The sequence below is a fragment of the Solanum lycopersicum genome, chromosome 7 (assembly GCF_036512215.1).
Source record: "Solanum lycopersicum chromosome 7, SLM_r2.1".
NCBI classification, from domain to species: Eukaryota; Viridiplantae; Streptophyta; class Magnoliopsida; order Solanales; family Solanaceae; genus Solanum; species Solanum lycopersicum.
Window position 1 is genome coordinate 3,372,894 of NC_090806.1, and position 22,055 is coordinate 3,394,948.

General features: G+C 33.0%; 3 protein-coding genes across 4 annotated transcripts; all 3 read right to left on the reverse strand.

Annotated features, from left to right (window-relative positions):
• Positions 1–5,473: 5,473 nt before the first annotated feature.
• On the reverse strand, positions 5,474–7,048 carry LOC101256194 (putative UPF0481 protein At3g02645). Its single transcript, XM_004242972.2, has one exon. It carries the CDS (start codon positions 7,046–7,048, stop codon positions 5,474–5,476), a length of 1,575 nt encoding a protein of 524 aa, XP_004243020.2.
• A 4,882-nt stretch (positions 7,049–11,930) lies between these two features.
• LOC101256500 (wall-associated receptor kinase-like 1) lies at positions 11,931–17,196 on the reverse strand. Of its 2 annotated transcripts, XM_069299859.1 has the most exons (5): positions 15,466–17,196; positions 13,977–14,105; positions 13,263–13,657; positions 12,555–12,920; positions 11,931–12,457 (listed from the first exon to the last, which is right to left on the reverse strand). In XM_069299859.1, the coding sequence occupies exons 1-5, from the start codon at positions 16,418–16,420 to the stop codon at positions 12,449–12,451; spliced, it is 1,854 nt and encodes a 617-aa protein (XP_069155960.1). In that variant the 5' UTR covers positions 16,421–17,196; the 3' UTR covers positions 11,931–12,448. The 2 variants fall into 2 exon arrangements, with proteins under 2 accessions (XP_069155960.1, XP_010323256.3); XM_010324954.4 differs by having other exon boundaries at positions 11,931–12,920.
• A 1,423-nt stretch (positions 17,197–18,619) lies between these two features.
• On the reverse strand, positions 18,620–21,271 carry LOC101248789 (transmembrane 9 superfamily member 11). Its single transcript, XM_019214883.3, has 2 exons — positions 21,051–21,271; positions 18,620–20,899 (listed from the first exon to the last, which is right to left on the reverse strand). The coding sequence occupies exon 2, from the start codon at positions 20,853–20,855 to the stop codon at positions 18,882–18,884; it is 1,974 nt and encodes a 657-aa protein (XP_019070428.1). The 5' UTR covers positions 20,856–20,899; positions 21,051–21,271; the 3' UTR covers positions 18,620–18,881.
• Between the last annotated feature and the right edge of the window lie 784 nt (positions 21,272–22,055).

A 22,055-nucleotide genomic window follows, 5' to 3' on the forward strand; every position in this document is an offset into this window, starting at 1 on the left:
CAAATATAGTACAAGCATCAATAATTAAAAATTATTTAATACACCAAACCTAAAACCTATTGAAGTTATTCAATTGATTCACACACTTTGCTTTATCAGAAATGAAAATTTTTAATCGCAATAAGTCATTATTTAAATTAATTCATCAAAATAATTTCGATGATGAGTTACAATCATATTACAACCCTTGCAAGCATTAAAATACCATGAGAGTAGTTGACACTTTGGTTTATGCTAATAAGATGAACGCTATCATGAAGCAATGTTTTTGATCATATTCTAGAGAGAATAATATTTGTTCTCAATCTTTTGATTCCCTTTTGGTTAGAGAGTAACGTCAACCTAGTTTGAACGGTTATAAGTTGCACATCTAGAATTGACAAACATGCCTGTGGAACAACATGTTGCTTGTTTTGTTTGTCCTATCTGTATTTTGAAACCCTTAGTAGATACTTTGAACACTTCGACGTATGAGGTGTCAAACACAAACTATATATGGATTTCTTCTTTTAGAAATAAGATGGTGTTGATTAATGCTTCAAAATAGTTCATGGATGATTTTGTCTTTATCACTCGTTCTTCCTCCTGAATTGAAATCGATCATTTAGATGGATGTAGGATGAAATAATGAGCTCAGTTATTTATGAACTCTATACAAGAGTTCTCTATCATAATACCTCTATAGATCCATTAACAATAAGTAGATCTATGTCAGGTTCAATGAGTTAGTTTCAGTCCAAATTGAATAAATAATAGAGTGTTGGTAAGTTATTTTTTTACTGGTCAATTTTTTTGTAGACCTCTAACGAGAGGCCATGTGGCAAAACTGTTTCTACAAAATCACTATAAAAAATAATGATATAAATGAACATGTTTTATAAAAACGATGACCTAAATGTGCCATACTCTAGACGGATGACATAGGTGAGTCATTTTCAATAATTTGATGGTATATTTAAATTATTTTCCAATTATTAATAAAAGGTACACTAAGAGAATTACCTATTTGTATACGTCATACACTTCAAATACAATTAATAATTAATGTAATTTGATTTATTATATCTAAATTTTTGTTATTTATTAAAAAATTATAAATAAAATTACTTGTAATTATATTAAAATAACACACTTGTATAAAAGATCCGTCAAAGCAAGTTCTAGAAGGAATATGACTAGAAAAAAATTAATGCATTAGTAATCACAGTATCTAATCTCAAATATATGAAACCAATCTTTATTAGAAAAAATAATTATAGTGTGATTTACCTTCCAAATTTAATGGTAAATAATTACTATAAATTTCTACCTTTTTTCCCTCAACATTGTAAATTTTCATCAAAACACATTTCTCTATAATTACTATTATGAATACGACCACCCACTCTGCCCCTGTTCAAGGTCCCCAAAAGATTAGGAAGACTATCACCCAGTTTGAACAACAAAACAACTTATTAGTGCTTCCATTTGTATTCGCTATTGCACATGTTTTTCCACATTGGATGGAGGAAATGGTCCATCTTGTAGATAAAGGGAACAAACATTGTTTTGAATTATTAGACGTAACTGAAGAGAACAATCCTGTTAATAATGCAGGAGCTTATGTGGTGAAGATGAAGCCATGTAAGGACTATGCAATAGTTTGTGAGGATTTATTCGAAAAAGGTGGATTAATCTGCGGTGATAAGATTGAACTCTATTGGGATACTAATTCCCACAACTTTAAATTTAAGCTAATTAATTAGGATCTTATTTCTTTAAATCTTATGATGTTTTGAGAGAGGATCCAATGAATTTTATAGTTATATTCGAAATATAATAAGAATATTTAGTTCTATTGTTTTTATTTTCCTACTTCTTTAAATGTTATGTTACTCGATCATTTATTTTATGTGTTATAATTTAACAAGATATAAATTATAAAAAAGTAATGAAAACTTTTGAATAGCGTATAATATATCAAAACATCAGAGTGAGAAATTTTTATCTTATGAAAGTGTATGTTGTATCATTGAATTAGAAAACGAGCAACATTGACCTTCCCCACATAATAAGGAAAAATGGTATTCTACAAATCTGTCAAACATGATTTAAGCTTAGTTGTATTTAGTTGTAGTAGAGAGAGTAAACCTGTTCCAGAGGAGCTATCCTTTGAAAATGAAGAGAACAACCATTAAAATGCATCCATTCATGACCAATAAAATTAAGAATAAACATTTATGATCAAATATTCCTATAATAATTTCATTAGAGAGATTATTAATTTACCGAATATTAATTTATAGAGGTTTTACTGTATTTATAAAATCTCAATATCATTTTTCACTAAATATTGTTATGAAATCATATAATCAAAAAATTTTATATTCATTTTTCACTAATTATTATTATAAAACTTTATGGTAATACAATATAGATTTATCTATTAATTTTTTTTTAATTTAGAAATTTGAACATATATAGTTTTACATGTTATTTGACATATTTTTGTCACAATTTATTTGTTTTATTTCCAGAATTTCTTGTCCTTAGTTAAATCGTATTTATTCCAAAATATATTCCATTTGTATTTGTATTCATTCTAGTTTTCATGTTGTGTTTTGTATAATGAAACTTGTATTTTATCAGTTTGTATTCATTCCAATATGTATGTCAAATAAATATGTAGCTATTTAAGAAATACATTTGTATTCGTATATTTTTTCACTATGTATTTATTTTTCTCTTTAGAATCTTGTTTCTTTTTCTAAGTCGTATTCATTCCCAAATATATATTATTTGTATTTGTATTCGAATACAAAATACAAATAAACTAATAGAAAGTTGTTCTTCCTATAAATAAATAACATAACTAGTTGACATAACTTTGGATGAATACAAATTAGGGACAAATACAAGATTCATGTACTATGCAACATGAAATTTTTGACGAATACTTGATATTATACATAGTGATTTGAATACAAATTGAGAAAGAATACCAAATTCTAAAACTATAAATACAAAAGAAACAAATAAAAAATTGTTCGACAACTATTCGGTCTTCGTCGTCTTTTTTCAAGATTCCAATGAGTAGATGAAGATTCTACATTTGCGTTATGGAATTTGAGGAAGGTTTTGCACACCAATTGAGTCTTGTAAATGTTCTGACCCTCTTCTTCCCTCATTTTAGCAGTGAATCCTACATTATCCGCTATTGCTATTTCTTGAGTAATAAATAAACTGAAGGATGAAAAATCACTACAATTTGGTTGATTAAGATGAATACCCTAGTAAGCCTCTTGGATTCAGCCATTGGAGAGTAAACCCTCACGGATATTGAAAAATACAAACAACAATTTTTTAAGATTTAAACAAAAACAAAATCAGAAAAGAAATCTGAAAATAGGATAAAAATTAAGGATACCTTAATCAAAGGATTCTTGATGATCCAATTTTTTAGTAAAAAAAAACAACCAAAATATATGGAAGAGAAAAATTGATAAGTTGAATATTGGAGGAAAATCAGAAAAGATAAATATAATAGAGATTTTTTTTTTTAAAAAAAGGATAAATATAATTAATTGAAAAAAAGGGAGATAAAATAGGAAAAAATTTGGAAACATAAATTTTTTAAAATAATGACATTTTTGACATTATTACTAATATTTATAAAGTATGAATATTTTTACTAAATATGTTATTATTTTTGTCTAGTTTACTAATTTTTCCTTTAATTTAACAAGACATGAAGTTTAAGAAAGTAATAAAAACTTTTGAATCATGTTGAACTCTATTGGGATACTAATTCCCATAATTTTAAAGTTAAGTTAATTAATTAGGATCTTATTTCTTTAAATCTTATGATGTTTTGAGGGGAGATCCAATGAATTTTATACTTATATTCGAAATAAAATAAGAATATTTAAATTCTCTTGTTTTTCTTTTCCTAATTTCTTGAATGTCATGTTATCTATCATTTATTTTACATGTTATAATTTCACAAGATATAAATTTTTAGAAAGTAACGAATACTTTTGAATAATGTACTCAAGACACATATAATACATCAAAGTATCACAACGAGAAATTCTTATCTATAATATAATTATAAATGTAATTGAATATTACTAAAATATCATAACATTGCTCTTGTCATATAAACTACACATCAATGTCTGAATAAGAATTGACTTTTTGATTAGATACATGAAATTAAGTAAGCATTTTATTCGAACAAATATAGAGTCAGAATGAATGATTTTTCTTATTTATTATTAATTTTTTCTCATTAGTTGAGACCAATCGTTGCGGGATAAATTAATGAGCTCAGATATTAATGAATTTTATATAAGAGTTATCTATCAAAACAATGCAATTTTTGATCTATTAACAACAAGTAGATCTATGTCAGATTCAATAAGTTAGTTTCAATCCTAGTTGGGAAATAATTATATAAAATCAAACTTTATTAAAAAAAATTAAAATTGTAGTCTCATATTACCTTCCAAATTTAATATCAAAATATTTGTCTATCTTCTATATCTCTCTATCTATATCTATCTACTATAACTTGAATATTAAATTAATATAAAACTCACAAACTGAAAACACCTAATTTAATATATTTTTTACTATATTAAATTATTTATTTATTCTTATAATATTTTATAAAAAGCAAACACCTTTTCACATTGAGTAGTTGTACTTTTTTGAATAGTTCTTCGATTAAGAAAAAAATTAAGAGAACTCCTCTATTTATAACCAATAAAGGATAGTAAAAACATGTGTTTATTGTGTCTTATCATAAAGTCACAATCCTACAGAAAAGTCACAATTATTTGGAGAGGTCATAACTTATTGGAAAAGTCACAACTCTACGAATATGTCACAACCCTCCTATACAAAAAGCTATCTACTTTTGATATAATATAAATAAAAAATAAATGAATAAATATAGAAAGAAGAAATTTGTAACCACAAAATTACTACAGAGGACGTATGTGTTTACTTAATCAGCTCTGTCCAAGTTTAAGTATTTACCTGTTTGTGTAGTAGTTGTACTCATCCAAAATTGGAGGACATAGATGCGAAACGAGACCAAGTTAAACGACATGTTCATACATTGCGGGACTTTTTATACAATTGGATCTTAACATTGCTCATGTCAAATCAATGTAGTCACAAATTCTTCAATAAAATACCTTTGAATTGGAATTAAAATTCTAAACTCTTATGAGATATACATAAACTCTAATATCTACAAGATATATATATATTTGATGTTGCTTGTCTAGTAGTCCATTATATTGTTCTAAACTCTGGTATTGATAGTGACATAACAATACTAAGACACAACAAGGTTGAATATTTTGATGTTGTTGTACTAGTATGAAATTGTATGACAATCAAACTAATCTTTGTTTGATATTGTAATCATGGAATTTCCAATACTAAGTTGTTTGATCTACAATATATCTATACCATGGTTTAATTAATTTCCATCTTTATAGCCCCAAACATTGTGGCAATCATACAGAGAGCAAACTGTCTTGAAAATTAGCAGCAAGACAAAGAATATTGACAAAGCAACAGGCAACAACTTCAAAGAAACATAGATGCTTTTCTTAAATCCTCTACGAGCCCTAACGATTAGCCTTTGGTCGTAGTATTCGTTAACTTTCTTCATGACAATCTCCACATTAGAAATTTCACTAGATCTCACAAATGACCTTTGCATGGTACTGAACAAAGTGGCAATTTCCTTATCAGTCAAATCCCCTTTGATAACACCAGCTTGCCTAAGAACCCTCACATCCTCAGTAGTATTTGCAGTCCCACTCATTAGATTTATGTATGTGGCAAATTCGAGCTTGGACTTCGACATGGCAGCTTCATATATCATCAAGTTTCTAAGTATAACTTCTGAGCCAGCATCCATTGTGATCACAGGAAGGTATAAAGCTGAAGAAGCTTGTTCAAATTTAATCTTACAGATACCCTCGCGGATGGGGATGCATTTGACACTGGCATAACACCACAATTGGGATGCTGAAGGGATAGTAATGATATTCTTACTTTCTTGGTCTTCATTTCTTTCCATAGCTTCCCTAAATAGCCCGGAAATCTTTGACCATGGCACGTTTGATAAAATCTGGTTGATGGGCTTAACAACTTTTTGCACTTTTCTTGGACCTATAGGCTCTAGCACCTTCAACATTGTTTCGAATTTGTGAATGATGTCACCATGTGTATCTTGATCATGTGCATCATCTTTATCGTCATGTTTGATATTAATGATGTGTGATGTTTGAATAGGAACCGAAGCAAAATCTACATGATCATCGAGGATTAAACGATACATAAGATCTAGCAAATGAAGAGGCTGAGTTTCTTTGATGTTATTTCCATGATACTCGTTGTTTGCAGGCAAAGGAAGTGGGGAATGCATTTCACAAAAGCGCCTAAACATGGAAATTAACTCTGCATCTTCTCTGTCCTCAGGGGAAGAGAGATGGAGAAACTTTCGAATTTGCCTCAAAACCACAAAGGGGATTTGGTTCTCAAGCATCATAAAGTCTCGGGTGAAAATGGAGTCATCGATATTATTTTCAGGATCATTATGCAGGTTACTGCTATACGCTGAACGGAAAATATTAATCAAGAATAGACCATCTATGGCTACTATCCAAGCTAAAGTCTCCTCATCTATGTCCATGAACCGGTTATAACAGACGCGGACAACAAGGTCGTTCTCTCTGAGTTTGTCAATCAAGAGATGCTCGAAATTGATGATTTGAGCAGGCTCAAGAATGTCCTTGATGGCAGCAAGTTTGTACCTTTCCATTTGATATAGGTCTGGTCTTAAATGGTGATAAGGTCCCATGCCAATGAGCTGAGGAGTATACGCTTCTGGTTTCTCATGAGTTAGTGTTTTCGGAACCTGAAGGACACAGACAGGAGGGAGAAGATTCAAGTCAATGTCAACTTCTTTTTGAAGGGCATTACTTATGCGGTCTGTCCATCTCCTAGAGCTTGAATTTGAGGGAATAATCTGATCCAACGTCATGTTTCTTTAATTTGTTTGCAGTTAAATACATTATTCGTGCATGCATATACGTATTTATAGATGAATTCTATCACATTTTGCTGATGAGTTTTGAATAGTACACTACACGATTAGGTTGCTGCTAAGAAAGTAGTGGAGACACAGGGAGTTTATTGCTTCCTTCCTTCCTTCTTCAGATATTTTCATATTCAACGAACAAACTTCATATCCCAACCAGAACAAAATCAACCATTCAATTAGGCTAGAAATAGTGATGAACGCGTCAAGTTTAGGTTATGTTTGGCAACATAAATACTGCTAGTTAATCACGACAAGCTAAGTTATCCCGTATGCTTTCACATGTGAGATTAACATCAACCATTTAATAAGGCTAGGCTAGAAATAATAACACATTCTTATTTTAGAGAGGTGATGACATTTGAAGATAATGTAATATCTTTTGTTGGGCTGTCAACTTCTATGACTTCATGAATAAGACACTCAAACAACAATCAATATATCTCCTTTACTTTCCTCAACTACTCATCTTACTTCTCCTCGAAACATGGAAATGGAACCAAAAACGAAACAGGAAATTTCAGTAAACACGCTATTATGGGGTTCAATTACGTAAAGGATCCACAGTTTGGCACAAGCAACAACCTGGCATCCATTTAAAAAAAACAAACACTAGTTTTTTTTCCAGGACGGGGTTCTGTTTTGCGAAAAAAGGCTCAAATGAGAACTCTCTTGAGGCAGATGTGGTGTTTTTGTTAATTCTAGTTAGGACAAGTCTGTTTTCTTCAATAGGCCTACTTAAGCTATGTAGAGTTGAGGTTGCGACGTATAAAGATATTTTATATGAAAGCAAGAGATCAGTTGAGTGACTTTTCTGTCTACTATATATGGCATTCTATTCCGATCAATCTCTTGTGATTGCTATCTCGTAACGATCTAAAAAGGTCAAATTATGACATACTCATAGAGTCTAATATCAAGTAAAAAGTCTTTTTCCACTCGCGAGACTTTGGAATTATACTGTATTGTGTTGATGAATACGACATATGAATAGACGGTATCTACGAGAAAAGTAGGATACAAAAATGAAAATAAAGATATCATATAATATAATTTAAGTGAGAATCAAAATAAATAGCAGTATTGTATTCAAATAAATAAGTAAGTAGTTGGAATAGGTAACAACTATCCAAACAAAGCTGTTAACTTTTTATTCAAATAAAATGCAATGCCCAAAAGCAATTTCTACTGACAAATTGAGATTTAGGACCTTAGTGTGCAGTCATTGCAAGGATGTTTTGTGCATCGAACTGTCTCACTAAATTCCAGGTATGAAATTTCTTCACACTTGTGTTTTGTAATTTCATTCCATGTCTGAATTTGTGGGTTGACACTGTGTGATTTCGTTGTTGACGGGTGGGTGATGGTGGTAGTGGGGTGGGGTGGAATTTGACCTCCTGAGGTTTTTATGGAAATCAGGGAAAGTGGTTGCCTGTAAGGTGTTTGTTTAAGTGTCTGAATGAATTTTTTTAGCTTTGTGAAGGATATTTCACTGCCATGTTGATTCGAAATGGTTGTTCATAAGGTGTTTGTTTAAGTGTCTGAATGAATTATGTAGCTTTATGAAGGATATTTCACTGTCATGTTGATTCAACATGGTTAGATAGTTCACTCTGACTATGGCAATGCACGTTCTGATTGAAAACGTCTATCATTGACACCAGAAACCTCATGTATACATGTGGTAATGATTATCCGGGGGCTTGTGTCCCTCTTTTGGATGACCTATGTATTAGAGCCTCCACGTCAGTCTCATGCATCATATCACTGAATTCGCACGCTATGTATTCAGTCTTGGTTTTGCTCAACCCAAACCCTTTAGACTCTAAGGTCTGTCTCCAGACCTCCAACTTATTCCGTCGAGAATCTCATCAATCAAAACTACGCCATCCGCAAATAACTTACGCCATGACAACTCACCTTGAATTTGTTGCGTCAACACATCATCTCCTTGAATTTTTTGCGTCAACACATCCTTCTTCAAGGCAAATAGAAATGGCTAAGGGTTGATCCTCGGTGCAACTCTAATAACATGGGAAGTGTTTTGAGTCTCTTCCCAGTGTCCTAACTCCGGTATTATTGTACATGTCCTTAATCGACCTAATGTATGCCACGTGTAGGGTATTCACGGATTGGTTTGGTTATTGGTTAAAATCAAAACCAAATCAATTTATCCCCCTCTTCGTTCAAGAATTTATGGAAGTATGTCTGTCATCTCCTACTAATGATTACTTCCTCTAACAGTACTTTGTCATCCTCATCGTTGATGCACTTCACTTGGTCAAGGTCACGGGCCCTCCTCTCTCTAGCCTTAGCTAACCTGTTTAACTTCTTATCCCCACGTGTGTTCACTAGTTCTGTGTACAAGAACTCAAAAGCTGATGTTTTTGCTATAGCAAGCACTAAATTTGTCTCCTACCGAACCATCTTATACTTCTCCCTGTTCATCCACTTCTCCTTCTCGTCTTACTCTCCACCAACTTCGCATAAGCCACCTTCTTTGCGTCTACTTCCCCTTGTAATTCTCCATTCCACCACCAGTCTACTCAATGCCCACCAGAACGGCCTCTCGAGACACCCAACACCTCTCTAGCTGTCGCCCTAATAATAGTTACTTAAATTGATTGCACGTGTTATGTTAACCGATTTAATTTAAAAAATGTGTGGTTTACACTTTAGTTGAACTCAGTATAATCCTTGCGACTAACTTGATACCTTGATAAAGTATCACCTCATCGAATTACTTTTAAAAAAACAGCATGAACTTCGTTTGAATCCTAAATTAGTTTTCTGCACAATTTGTCCATTGCTAGTTCTGGAGACCTTTTCATGGTACTTTGTGTTAACTAACTCTTAACTCATATAGTCTAATTTCCAAAAGTTACATTGGAAGGTTAACATAATTTCTCTGCGATCTTTTTTATCTTAAAGCAAGCACCAACAATATAACAAAGTAAGTCTGTTCAAGAAAAACTGAAAAGCCGGGCAAAATTGAACTGAAAAATGAATCAAACCGACTAAAAAGAGACATGTATTTGGTTTGGTATTAAACTGGACAAAGATGAACAATAACGACATTATTGTTTAATTAAATGTGTCGCTGTAACGTGTATGATCACTTTCTTAGCAAGTATTGCTTAAGTACTTGAAATCTTTGTCTTTCATTTTCACAAGCAAAGATTTATTTAACTAATTGTTATTTGATATTGTTTTATCAGTAGTTCTTAAAAAAGGCTTAATGGTTCAGGACCACCCTAACATTATCTTTATCAACAACAACAACAACAACAAAAAATTCGGGACCACCCTGAACTTGACACCATTTGTTCGGTGTACACCCGAACTACTGTTGGTCCTACTTAACCCCCCCCCCCCCCCCCACCCAAACGTGGTATTTTTGATAGCCTTCACTTGCTAAACACTGGCATGGCAAAGAGCACGGACACACTCTCTTTTAGGCACGTAAGAGTGAAGAAAAAACTGAAAAATCACTTCAAAGTGGGGTATCTTGCAACAGTTAATTGCCATAGTCATATCATATACAATAGTTTATTTGTTCAAAATTGTATATTTCTTCTTGAATCTTCTTAATAAATCACACATATCTCACCATATATGTATACATTTTTTTCGATTCAAGTCTACAAAATAGACTTCACTGAAGTTCTATTATTTTAGCCACTAAAAGGTTTTAGTCAAAATATTGAAGTTCCAAGTGTAGACTTTCTTTATACTTACAAAAAAATGGGTGAATTTTTATATTTCTGATTAAGAGACCAACAACTATTTATTTCATATGTGTACTTTTACTTTTTCGGGCAAAATCTATAAAAAGGAATTGCTTCAGCTCCATTATTTTTTAACCAAATAAAAATAGTTAGCCAAAATAATGCACTTTTCAACTATGTATTTCTTTTTAGCCTTTCCCTAGTACGAGAGGACCAGGAAGGACGCACCTCTGGTGTACCAGTTATCGTGCCCACGGTAAATGCTAGGTAGCCAAGTTCGGAGCGGATAACTGCTGAAAGCATCTAAGTAGCAATGATGATTTGTTTAAGCTGTGAATTTCTTCTTTTTCTGTAAAAAAAACAAACTAAAAAACTCTACCAAGAAATAGTTCAGCTGTAGGTATCAAATTTAAGGGGATCTTAAACTATTAAGCCTTAATAGAAGTAGAGAAACATATTATTGTTAAGGTTTCATTTTAAGTTATACGTTTATATAGAAAAAAAGGGATTCATTTGTTTATTTAGTTTATTTTCAAAAAATTGGCAGGCTTGAAAGTATATATTGATATAACTTAGCTTAATATAACGGAACAATCATCATCTACTGTGCAGAAAAATTCTCACATAAGAATATTTCATATATCATAAATTCTTTCATAATAGTACAAATCTTGCTAAACATTATAAGTAACATACATTATCATATGGAAAAGTTTGTCCGTAACGCTGATAGATTGAATGTTTAATTTTTATTTGCCAAGAAAAACCCAAACCAAAAAGCACCCAAGGGTGTGGTCTAGTGGTCAATAACAGGTTCAAAACTTAGCAGAAACAAAAAACACTGTGATTCTTCCCATCCATCCTAGCCTTGGTGGACAGAGTTACCTAATCCCTATTGTTGGTGGGAGGTGGCATGTATCCCATGGAATCGGTTGAAGTGCGAGAGAGCTATCCTGGACACCACGATCATCAAATAAATAAAAAAGGGCAAACCAAAAAAGCTATACAGTTGGTCTAGTTTTGCTTTTGATGAAAACCGAATCAAACCCTATGAACAATCCTATTATAAAGGATAATAAATAAATCATAACAAAAAATTTCATCATATATACGACTTGAATATTAATGTAAATCATGTGAAACGTCATTTGATTATGTGTCCATACATGCAATTACTTCGGCATTACAATTACAAAAGATAAAAGTTGAAGTTATAAAAGTTACAAACTTCCCTTTCTGTCATAATGCATTTCATTGCGAGACACTGAGTTCTGATGATCTTCTTCTGTACAATCAGAAGTATGACTACATGAACTTTCACTTTTTGGTGAAATGTTATCTTGAAAACTCTCAGTATGAGGCATATCTTGCCTCATTTTTACTTGTTGTTCAAGTTCAGCTGCCATCTCCTTCATGGATGGCCTTCTCCTTGCATTAAAATTTAAGCATCTCTTGGCAAGTTTGGCCACAGCAAGAATCACATGTTCATCCTCAACTTCTTTTACAATTTCAGGGTCTACAATCTCAATTATACGATTTTCTTTCAATGCTAATGTGAAACGGATAACCAAACCTGGATCTTCTGGTTGGTTTGAAGTGACAACTCTTTGACTTGTTAGAAGCTCTGCAAGAATTACACCGAAGGCATAGACATCACATTTTTCTGTAAGTTGACCTGAGCGGAAGTATTCTGGATCTATGTAACCAAATGTACCCCCTACCTTTGTTGTTAAATGAGTCTTGTCAACAGACAACAATCTCGATAGTCCAAAATCAGAAACCACTGCTCTAAAATTATCGTCTAGTAATATGTTGCTTGATTTTATATCTCTGTGAAGAATGGGAGTAGAAGCACATGAGTGCATGTAAGATAGTGCCCCTGCTATTTCTGCAGCAATTCGCACCCGATGATCCCACGATAATATTATTGCTGGGTGCAGAGGAATCTGATCATCCAACTCAGACTTTGAGAAAGTAGGGTTAGAACTGTGGCTGAGGTTTCCATGAATATGGGATGACAAGGTTCCATTCGAGATGTACTCATAAACTAATAATGGGACTTGAGTTTCTAAGCAACAACCAAGTACCTGTTGTAAACAGTAAACTTAAATGTTAAAAGTGCGATTGAGTGCTAGGTTCAATTGTATTTTGAGTTATCTTTGGTTCATGAATGACTAATGAGTTATCCTAAACTGTTCATTTATTATGGTTGAAGTGAGAGTTGATGTAGTAGCTCTGTGTGTGCGACTGTGTGCCTGTTTAAGTCTAGTGTGTTATTTGTAAGAGTATGGAAGTCTTTCTAATATTATAAGTTCGCTCTTCCATCCTCTTCGTGCATTATAAATTTCTCTTTCAACAAACTGTGTTGCTCTCATATTCCACTCATAATAAAATGGTAGCAAGAGCCTAGTACAAAAATCAATCAGTACCTTTACAATGTGTCTGTGATTTATTTGCGAGAGTATGAGTATCTCATTTATAAACTGTTCAATTTGATCTTTATCCACTGCATTGGACTTCTTCACAGCTACAATGCTTCCATCGGATAACATTCCTTTGTAAACAGTCCCAGCTCCTCCTTTACCAAGAATTCGAATTTCATTGAAATTGTCTGTTGCTTTCTCCAACTCCTCCTTCAAAAAGAGCTTTGGCAAAGATCCACCACTACTCTCTCCATTTACGGAAATACGTTGTCGCAAAAGTAATCCACCATTCCTCTTGAAAAACTTTTGTTTAGCTTTTTTTTCTTCCCTCTTCTGGATCCATTTGTGTAGCCAAAGACAAACTGCTACCAGGATTACAAAAGTAATTGCTGCTCCAATACCTGCTTGTGAGCAAACCAATCTCATATAAAACAAGCATAAATTCATTTTGAGAATCTAAAGAGTAAGAGAAAGGGCTGTAAATGCTTTTCCAGGCTCCTTTGTAATTTTAAAGCTTTTAATTTTCTAAAGAACAGCTAGCTAGAATAAATGTTATAATGTCTTTAGTAAGGTCATAACATGAAAAGGATCATTAATCATTTGTTGAGACAGTTCAAAGGAGTAATTTGTCTCAAATAAAACGCTAGAGAAAGCTTAATCTAATCTAACAAAGAAACAAGAAAGGGAAAAAAGAAGACAAAGAAGAGAGTTATACAATACCTATGGAGAGTTGTTTAGCTAGCATATGTCTCACATTATTTGAGTCACAATGGTAACCGCCAGGAGTATTAATACAGAGAGTATTTTTGGGACAATGATTCCTTTTTGGACTTGTACACTCGTTGATGTCTGTGGAAATTAACAAGTAATCATCATAAAAACTGACATTAGAACTCAGAAAATAAAGCATGTTACATCCTAAAAACAAGTTAAAACAAAAGGGTACAGTGGGATATTGTTATATTATTACTCTCTTCGTTTCATTTTAAAATATTGTATTGAAACATAAAACACACCAAGGAGTCATTTGGTCTTCGGTAGAGTGTAGTAGGAGAAATAGTCCATATATTATGTATGGTATTACTTAGTACTATGTCTGGTAGGACTTTCGAGCATATGTATAACTAATGCATGGATTAGTTATACACTATGCAATTATAGGGTGTATAACTAATACCTTCTATTTGGTGGTATTAGTAATACATAGGATTTAATACCATGGGATCAATATATCTAAAGACAAAAATTTCCGTCAAATTTTTAATCATTTTGTTTATTTTCTTGGTTTTATGTCTTATATTTGTACTACTAAATTTATTTAAATAAATTAGCTTACAAATTTTATTATTTGGTTGAGAGTTGTTTGTTGCAAAATAAATTCAATATAATACTTGAAATGTGAGTTGTTTAACATTTACTAATAGAAAAAAGCAAATATATGGCCACATGGCATTGGTGATCTTAATTGAATGTATTATTTGTTGATATACATGTGGTTTTCTGCTTATTTGTATTTTGAATAATTTATGAAATTGCATACATATTAAAACTACAACTTGCAATTTTATGTGTAAACGTAGATGATTTTTATTCGATTTTACTATTGTTTACCATTTATGGTCTATTTTATTTTAATCGTAGATGGTCTATCTTTTTCAAAATTGAAAATTGACGTTTTGTGAGTGATCGATTTATTAAGATGACAATTATTTATCTTCAAATAATTTAAGTGAGAAAATAGCTAAAATGGTGACAAAATGATTCTTCTGGTTAGAAGACCACAAAAATAACATTGTTTGGTAGTTATCTACCTTGACTCGATTACATTAATAATAAGGGGTATAATTGGTAAGAAGCTTTTTGTAGAGTTATAAACCAAACACAAGATTAAGTGGGAAGCAATGAACCAAACATTGGATGAAAAATAATCCATGCATTATTATCCCTACATTATTTCATGCGTTATTAATCTTTGTACCGAACGATCCCTAAAAATCCTGTGATCTTGGAGATTCCATGTCATTCCTCTATAAGGGAGTCTTATTGAGCATAACAATAGGAATTAAAGACTTTCTAAACATAGAAACATGAAGTTTGTTGCTGAAACAGACTAAAAACGGAAATAAGATACGTATGCTAAAAGGAGGTAATAATATACACAAGTCAAATCACAAAAACAAAAAAGAGGAATGAACAGGGTAATTAGTACCTTGGCATCCATGAAGGAGGTAAGGGTTGCCTTGATAACCAGGAGAGCAATCACATCGGTACCCCCCAGCAGGTCTAGAAGTGTCATTGACACACCTACTGTTATTTCTACATGCATAATCTTTTGGCCTTCTCATGGCTTTGTCGCAACTAACATTTCCAATCACCCAGTCCAGCACCATCCTTCCTTGGTAACGATCATCTTCTTTGCACTTACCACGTAACTCAGTGAAGTCAGACTCGGAACTGCCCTTTTCCATGATTAAGTAATAGGTGCAATTGCTAGATCTCCACGATGTGTTCTCCGTGTTCATCGTTTGTATGGTCATAGTGAACTGTCTTGGTATTATTTTTGAAAATTCAGACTGACAACAACCGTTATTCCCAGTGCAATATGATGATGAAGCTGAATAGGATGAAACATTATTAGTGGAGTTGTCACAGTAAGAAGCACATCCACTGACACTGCTACCAGTGTCTGAATCTTTGACATTAGCATAAACGTCACACCCAATGGCTACAAACTTGTTCTTGTTGGAGAAACTGAAATACTCGTTGCCAGTTCCTTGAATAATTTCATCACTGTAAATGTTCATTCCAGATGATTTGTTGTAGGGGTTTGAAACGAAACTAATATCAACTGTGATGGAGTCCATTGATATGTGTTGCACATACAGATCATTATTATGACTATACGCAGTGTTGTTATCGCAGCTCATTTTAAATGCTTCATTGAAGTAACACCCTTTTCCTATTCCAAATGGAAAAGGAATGGTTACGTTGCCACATCTTTCTGGGCATCCAGGCCTTTGTGAAGATAATTTTGCTGATGATGACCATATTCTTAATGCTGAAACTTGTGTTGTTTCTTTATAAAGCAGCCCCGTCAGAAGAATGAAAAATGACCACATGGTTATCTGCATCTTCATGTGTACTGGTATGTATGTCTGCCTCATTCTCTGGTTGAATCATAGCTTATGATGGCACAAAATTCTGCAAACATCATTATACTTTTGAAATAGGACCTCCTAAGGCTTCCCCACTTCTCGACAAACGAAAAAAGTAGTAACTTTACAAGTGGGATCCATATTATGATTTTGAAATGTTTTGGTCCAGCATCTTTTTGAGTGATTTGTTACATACATTCACTATCTAGTGGATGGTTTCTCTTCACTTTTCTTTTTTTGTTTTTTTGTTTGGTTTTTCATCCTGTGTGAATGAGAAAAGTTATTTGGATCAAAGCTATCTTTTTTATGGCTCATTACTCTTGTCTTAAATCATTTTAAAGATCTAACTTAAGGTTTGGTTTGTTTGTGATACTAGAAGAGGGACTAGAAGGAGAAAACATCATATGAGAAAAATTTCCTTTTTTCTGCAGATTTTTTGTACTGTCAGTTAAATTTAATTTGCATTTCGATTCATCATTGTTGGATCGAGCTGGTCTTTTTACGTAGAGCTTCTAACATCCTATTCTTAATTTGAATAGTCGCTGTATTCCCTTTCCATGTCTCATTTTGATATGTTTTACTTGAGCTGAGGTATCTGTTTGAAACAATCTCTTTACCTTCACAAGGTACTGTTGAGATTGCGTACACTCCATTCTCCCCAAACCCCACTTGTGAGATTATATACTTATGTTGTTGTTGTGTTTAGATTGTGATTGTAGCTGCAAAATTTTGTTTTAACAAATAGACGGCTTTGTCTTCGAGCCGTCAATAAAGTTGAGCTATAATATGTGCATTGATACATTAGTCTTCATTTCTTTATAGTTTGCTAATATGTGATTCTGATATATTAGCAAAATACATTGATCCAGAAATCTTCTTTACTTTATAGTGAGCTAATATACGATTATATATATAGTGATTGATGTAAAAGTCTTCTTTATTTTACGTCAAGCTAATATATGATTATAATATATAGTATTGATATATAAGTCTTCTTTATTTTATGTCATGCTAATATGTGATTATGATATATAGTGAGTGGTCTTTACTTTATCTAAAGCTAGTGAGTCTTCTTTATGTAAAGCTAATGTCATTATGATGTATAGTAACATATATGTATAAATTATTTTATTTTACATCTTTTTGATTATTTTGTGTGGTGTGAACACTAGTCCCTACAAGTCTTTCTATAGTCCATTTTATATAATGGTCGATTGCCCCCTCCATTATTGGTTCAATTCACATATATAGTGATCAATTGCTCCCTCCATTATACGAGTTAACAAGAATTCAATTATTTATATCAATAATTCTTCTAAATGTCTACAAACATTTAACTATGAACTTAATTTTTATTGTTATATTTCTTGAAGTTTTATTTAACTATGAAGTTAAAATTTATTATTATATTATTTGAAGTTGTTTTTAGAAATTAATAAACTTTAAATTTTGAATTCGTTACTCCATAAAATGCTGAAAGTCAATAATGACCGGTTTTAATTATTGGTATTAAAGGGTTTTAACATTAAAGTAGTATTATTGTACTCAATAGCCTATTGGGTCCCTATTTTTTTGTGCTTATAGACTTTAGGGAGCACATTTTTGTGGTTCTAAAGAGATTTTAAAGGACAAAAAATCTGGTAGTTAAAAATCTTTAGAAACAATAGCATACACAGTTTAAGACACATGATGCTTATATTAAGATACCTTTTTCTCTTTTGAACTATAGGATAGCAAGTAATTTAGTTTTTATCATTTTAAGAAATCTAAAAAAAATAAATCGTAGCTATAATCCTTTGAGCGCGGATAAAGTGAAACCTCACCAGGTCTGGTGCACGAGCTCAACCCAGAAGGCAAACCACTTGCTTTCGCTGGCAAGAGATTTCGAATTTGAAACTTCTGACATGGAAATTCCAAGCTCAAACCATTGGGCCATCTCGAAGAGTTAGATATCTGTGATCTTTATGCTAGGAATCAAATATTGTAAATAGTAATCATATATTATCCATTTAAAATTTCAAGAATATGAGGAACAGATGGACATAAGGATTAAAAAATCATCTCATATCATCCGATCATGTGATTAGCGGCACCTGGGAGGTAGAGGGATTGTTTCTATAGACCCTCGACTCAATAAAAAACACATCAAACCAAAGAAGTGAATCTAAGAATCATGATGAGTTGAGTTAATGCAATGTACAAACCAAATTTACCAACTGAAACCATCACTATAAGCACATCCAAATATGATTATCCCAACCAATGAAGCTATAGTCAAGTCAAGTATATCATGCAACACTTGACTATTAAAGAATTTAACAAAACTTGAGGAGTTTATTGGCTTTCTCTTCCAAATACCCTACAAAATGATAGTAATATGACAATAAAAAGTAAACAAGAATGACTTAAAGACACATCCGCGGCTGTTCTTCAATGGTTCTTTTGTTTCTTTATATCATAAGAGACTTCTTTAATCCAGCTTCACTGAAGAGAACAAGTAATGTACAAACCAGAAGGAGGAAAGAAACCCGACTGTGCCTGTCGCGAGCATGATGGCAAGTACCATGAAGAGGGAATATCCAAGGTAAAGGGTAGCAGAAACAGGCCCGCTCAAGCTCTTGAGATCGAAGATTAGATAGTTAACGGAATAGAGGAAAATGTATATAGCAACTGATCCGGAGGCAAAGAAGGATTTCCACCACCATTTCCAGTCCTCCACACAAAGATGCATGTAAGTAAGAACAAGAGACACCTCAGCACAGACGACGACGAGAAGGATCATGACAATGAGGAGGAAGCCGAAGACATAGTAGACACGACCCATCCAGAGACTTGACATGATGAAGAAGAGCTCAATGAACAGAGTACCGAAAGGAAGGGTGCCTGCACCCAAAACTAAAAGCCAAGATGGATATTTTTGTGGGGGGATTTCACGGGGGATCTGGTTGGTTCGGACTGGGTATTCAATGTGAGGAGCCTTTGCCCCGAAATAACCACCGACTAGGGTTAGAGGAACGGAAATGCAGAACCAAAGCAAAATGAGGACGACAAACAGAGAAAATGGTATGGCCCCTGTGCTGTGACTACCCCATAGCAGGAAGTTCAATGTGGTTAGAATGAGAAATGCAATTCCAGGGAAGAAACAAGCAGCTTTCCATGAGACTGAAATCCAACCCTTGTGATCGCCACAGAAGATAGTCCTCCAGAGGCGAACAGCAACATAACCAGCTGCAATACCAAGAATCATATAGAAGAATAGCATACCGGTAATCAATGTTCCACGAGAAGCTGGGGACATAAATCCGAGGGCAGCAAACATGATAGTCACAACACCCATCCCTAGAATTTGAACCCCATCTCCAACCATCGCACACAAAAGTGCTGGATTACTTGGAGCCCTGAAAACATCACTCACCACAAGTTTCCACCCGGATAACTCCTCATTCATCTGAGCTTGAGCCTCTTTGTCAAGTTCCTCATACCTTGTAAGATCCCGCCTGACAGTCCTCAAGAAGATTACAAGCACAATTCCAGCCAAGAAAGTGATCACCATAAGGGAGTTAAGGATAGAGAACCAGTGCACCTTTGCACCTTCCATCTTCAAATACGCATCCCATCTTGATGGCCACTTAATGTCACTTTCCACAAAGTTCACCTCATAAGTAAATGAAACAGGCTCATTTTCTTTAATAGCCATGGCAACAGTTGTTGGGTCGCACTTAATTGGATTCGGGTACTTATTGTACATTTTCAAGTTCTTTGCCGAATCAGGAGCATGTTGAACACTACAAGGAACAACCTCGAACCCAACAACCATATAACCAGGTTCCTCAGATCCATCCTTTCCAACTGTAGAGATCACCTCAGCTCCATCCCCAGTACCCATAACCCGAGCCACATTGGTCTCTTCATACTTATGAACAAGAACCGTAAACTTCAAGTGATTAAACACGTAATACGCATCTTGAACCTTGATCCCAACCGGATAACCAGTCCACCGCAAGAAATAACCTTCCTTCCTTGTATATCGAATAGCAGGCAAATTATCAAGAATCAAATTAACTTGATACATCTCATCAATCCTCTTCTTCAAAAGCTTAAACTCCTCGCCAGACAAAGGTTTAGTTTGACACATGAAAATCTCAGTCTCATTAGTATACATCTTAAACCTATAAGGAGAATTCTCAATTCTATCACCCATAAGAAGCTCACCAAGATTCTCAGCACTATCCTTCACACCCTCTTGTGGTTGGCAAAAAGGTAAACTATAATAACTATAAGGCAACTCCGTGTCAATTGAAGTCAATGAATTCACCTTAACATTCAACAAATCACCAACCCCATATTTATGAGGGTAACTTCCAGGCAGATAGAACCCATAACACAATTCAGATACCAAGCAGATTAACAAAACCCAAATCTTGAATTTCTCAAAAGATCTCATTTTTAGTAGTTTCTTGATCAGATCTGGATGACCCAGATCAGGAACTGTAAGTAAAATGTCAAAATCAGTGGAATTTCTCAACAGGGTTTAACACAACATTGAAAAAATCAATGGTTTTGGGATCAAATAATGCAGTTTTAATTACTAATAAACAAGTAAGAATTGCTAAACATGATATGCAAAGATCTAACTTACCTCCAAAAGGGGATTTCTGAGGTCTGCTGCAGATTGTTGAGTGACAGAGGAAGATCTGGACGCAAAGAATTTATATGTAATCCTATTTTTCCTCGTCGGTGGGAGATTTTAGCCAGACTTTTGGGACCCCTCTTGAAGAAATATGACTTATGTCCTAATCATCAAACCAAGAGGGGGTGGGGGTGGGGTGGGGTGGGGGTGGACTTTCTTTTTATAATTTTAAATGTTACGAGCATCTCTACTAATTTAACAAGATAGTAATACATTATAATACTTTTCATTTTTTATAATTTTAACTTCTCATATGTGTCTCGTGTTGACTAATTTAATGAGATAAAATGTTATACTGTAATAGTTTGATATCTCTGACTCCAAAGATTTTTTTCAGCGTGAAAATCTCAAAACTAGTAGAATTAGTTCTCGTAATGATAAAATAAATTTAGATTGTAAGGCATTTTCACTACCATAAGAAAAAATAGAAATTAGATTTTAAAAATAATTGACTTTATACAGAAATAATGAAACATATTTACGATTAATGTCTTTTTATAAAAAATTTGGGGAAAAAAGATACAAAATATGGTCTCATGTGAGGAGGGGAAGGGGGAATAATATTTTTTGTGATTGTGGTATGAGGATCAATATAACTTTTAAAAGTAATTTTGGTCTTATTAGCAAATATAATTGGTTGATCATTAAGGTGTAGTGAGATAGTTATTGATACTCAAAAGTAAATAACACAAACATTATGATGACTTAATTATTTAATCATTATGTATTTCATTTTATACGTACATACATAAAGAAAATAAGAATATATGAAATATGTTAATATTGACTAGAAAATACTAATGTTTGGTAGATTCAATAGTGATAAGTTTGAATAATTTTATCGAAAAATTATCAAATATTTTTTTTATATATATGTTGGATATTTTTAACAATTTATTTTATTTTTCTGTTGGAATAATGAATTTTTCTTTCTAGAATTGTAATCTATTTTAT

Coding starts and splice junctions, on each gene's coding strand:
- LOC101256194 (XM_004242972.2), bottom strand. CDS start 7,048: ATGACGTTGGATCAGATTATTCCCTCAAATTCAAGCTCTAGGAGATGG.
- LOC101256500 (XM_010324954.4), bottom strand. CDS start 16,420: ATGAGGCAGACATACATACCAGTACACATGAAGATGCAGATAACCATG. Junction 13,658..13,976: donor AGCTAAACAACTCTCCATAG/GTATTGTATAAC, acceptor GCTCACAAGCAG/GTATTGGAGCAGCAATTACT. Junction 12,921..13,262: donor ATCACAGACACATTGTAAAG/GTACTGATTGAT, acceptor TGTTTACAACAG/GTACTTGGTTGTTGCTTAGA.
- LOC101248789 (XM_019214883.3), bottom strand. CDS start 20,855: ATGAGATCTTTTGAGAAATTCAAGATTTGGGTTTTGTTAATCTGCTTG.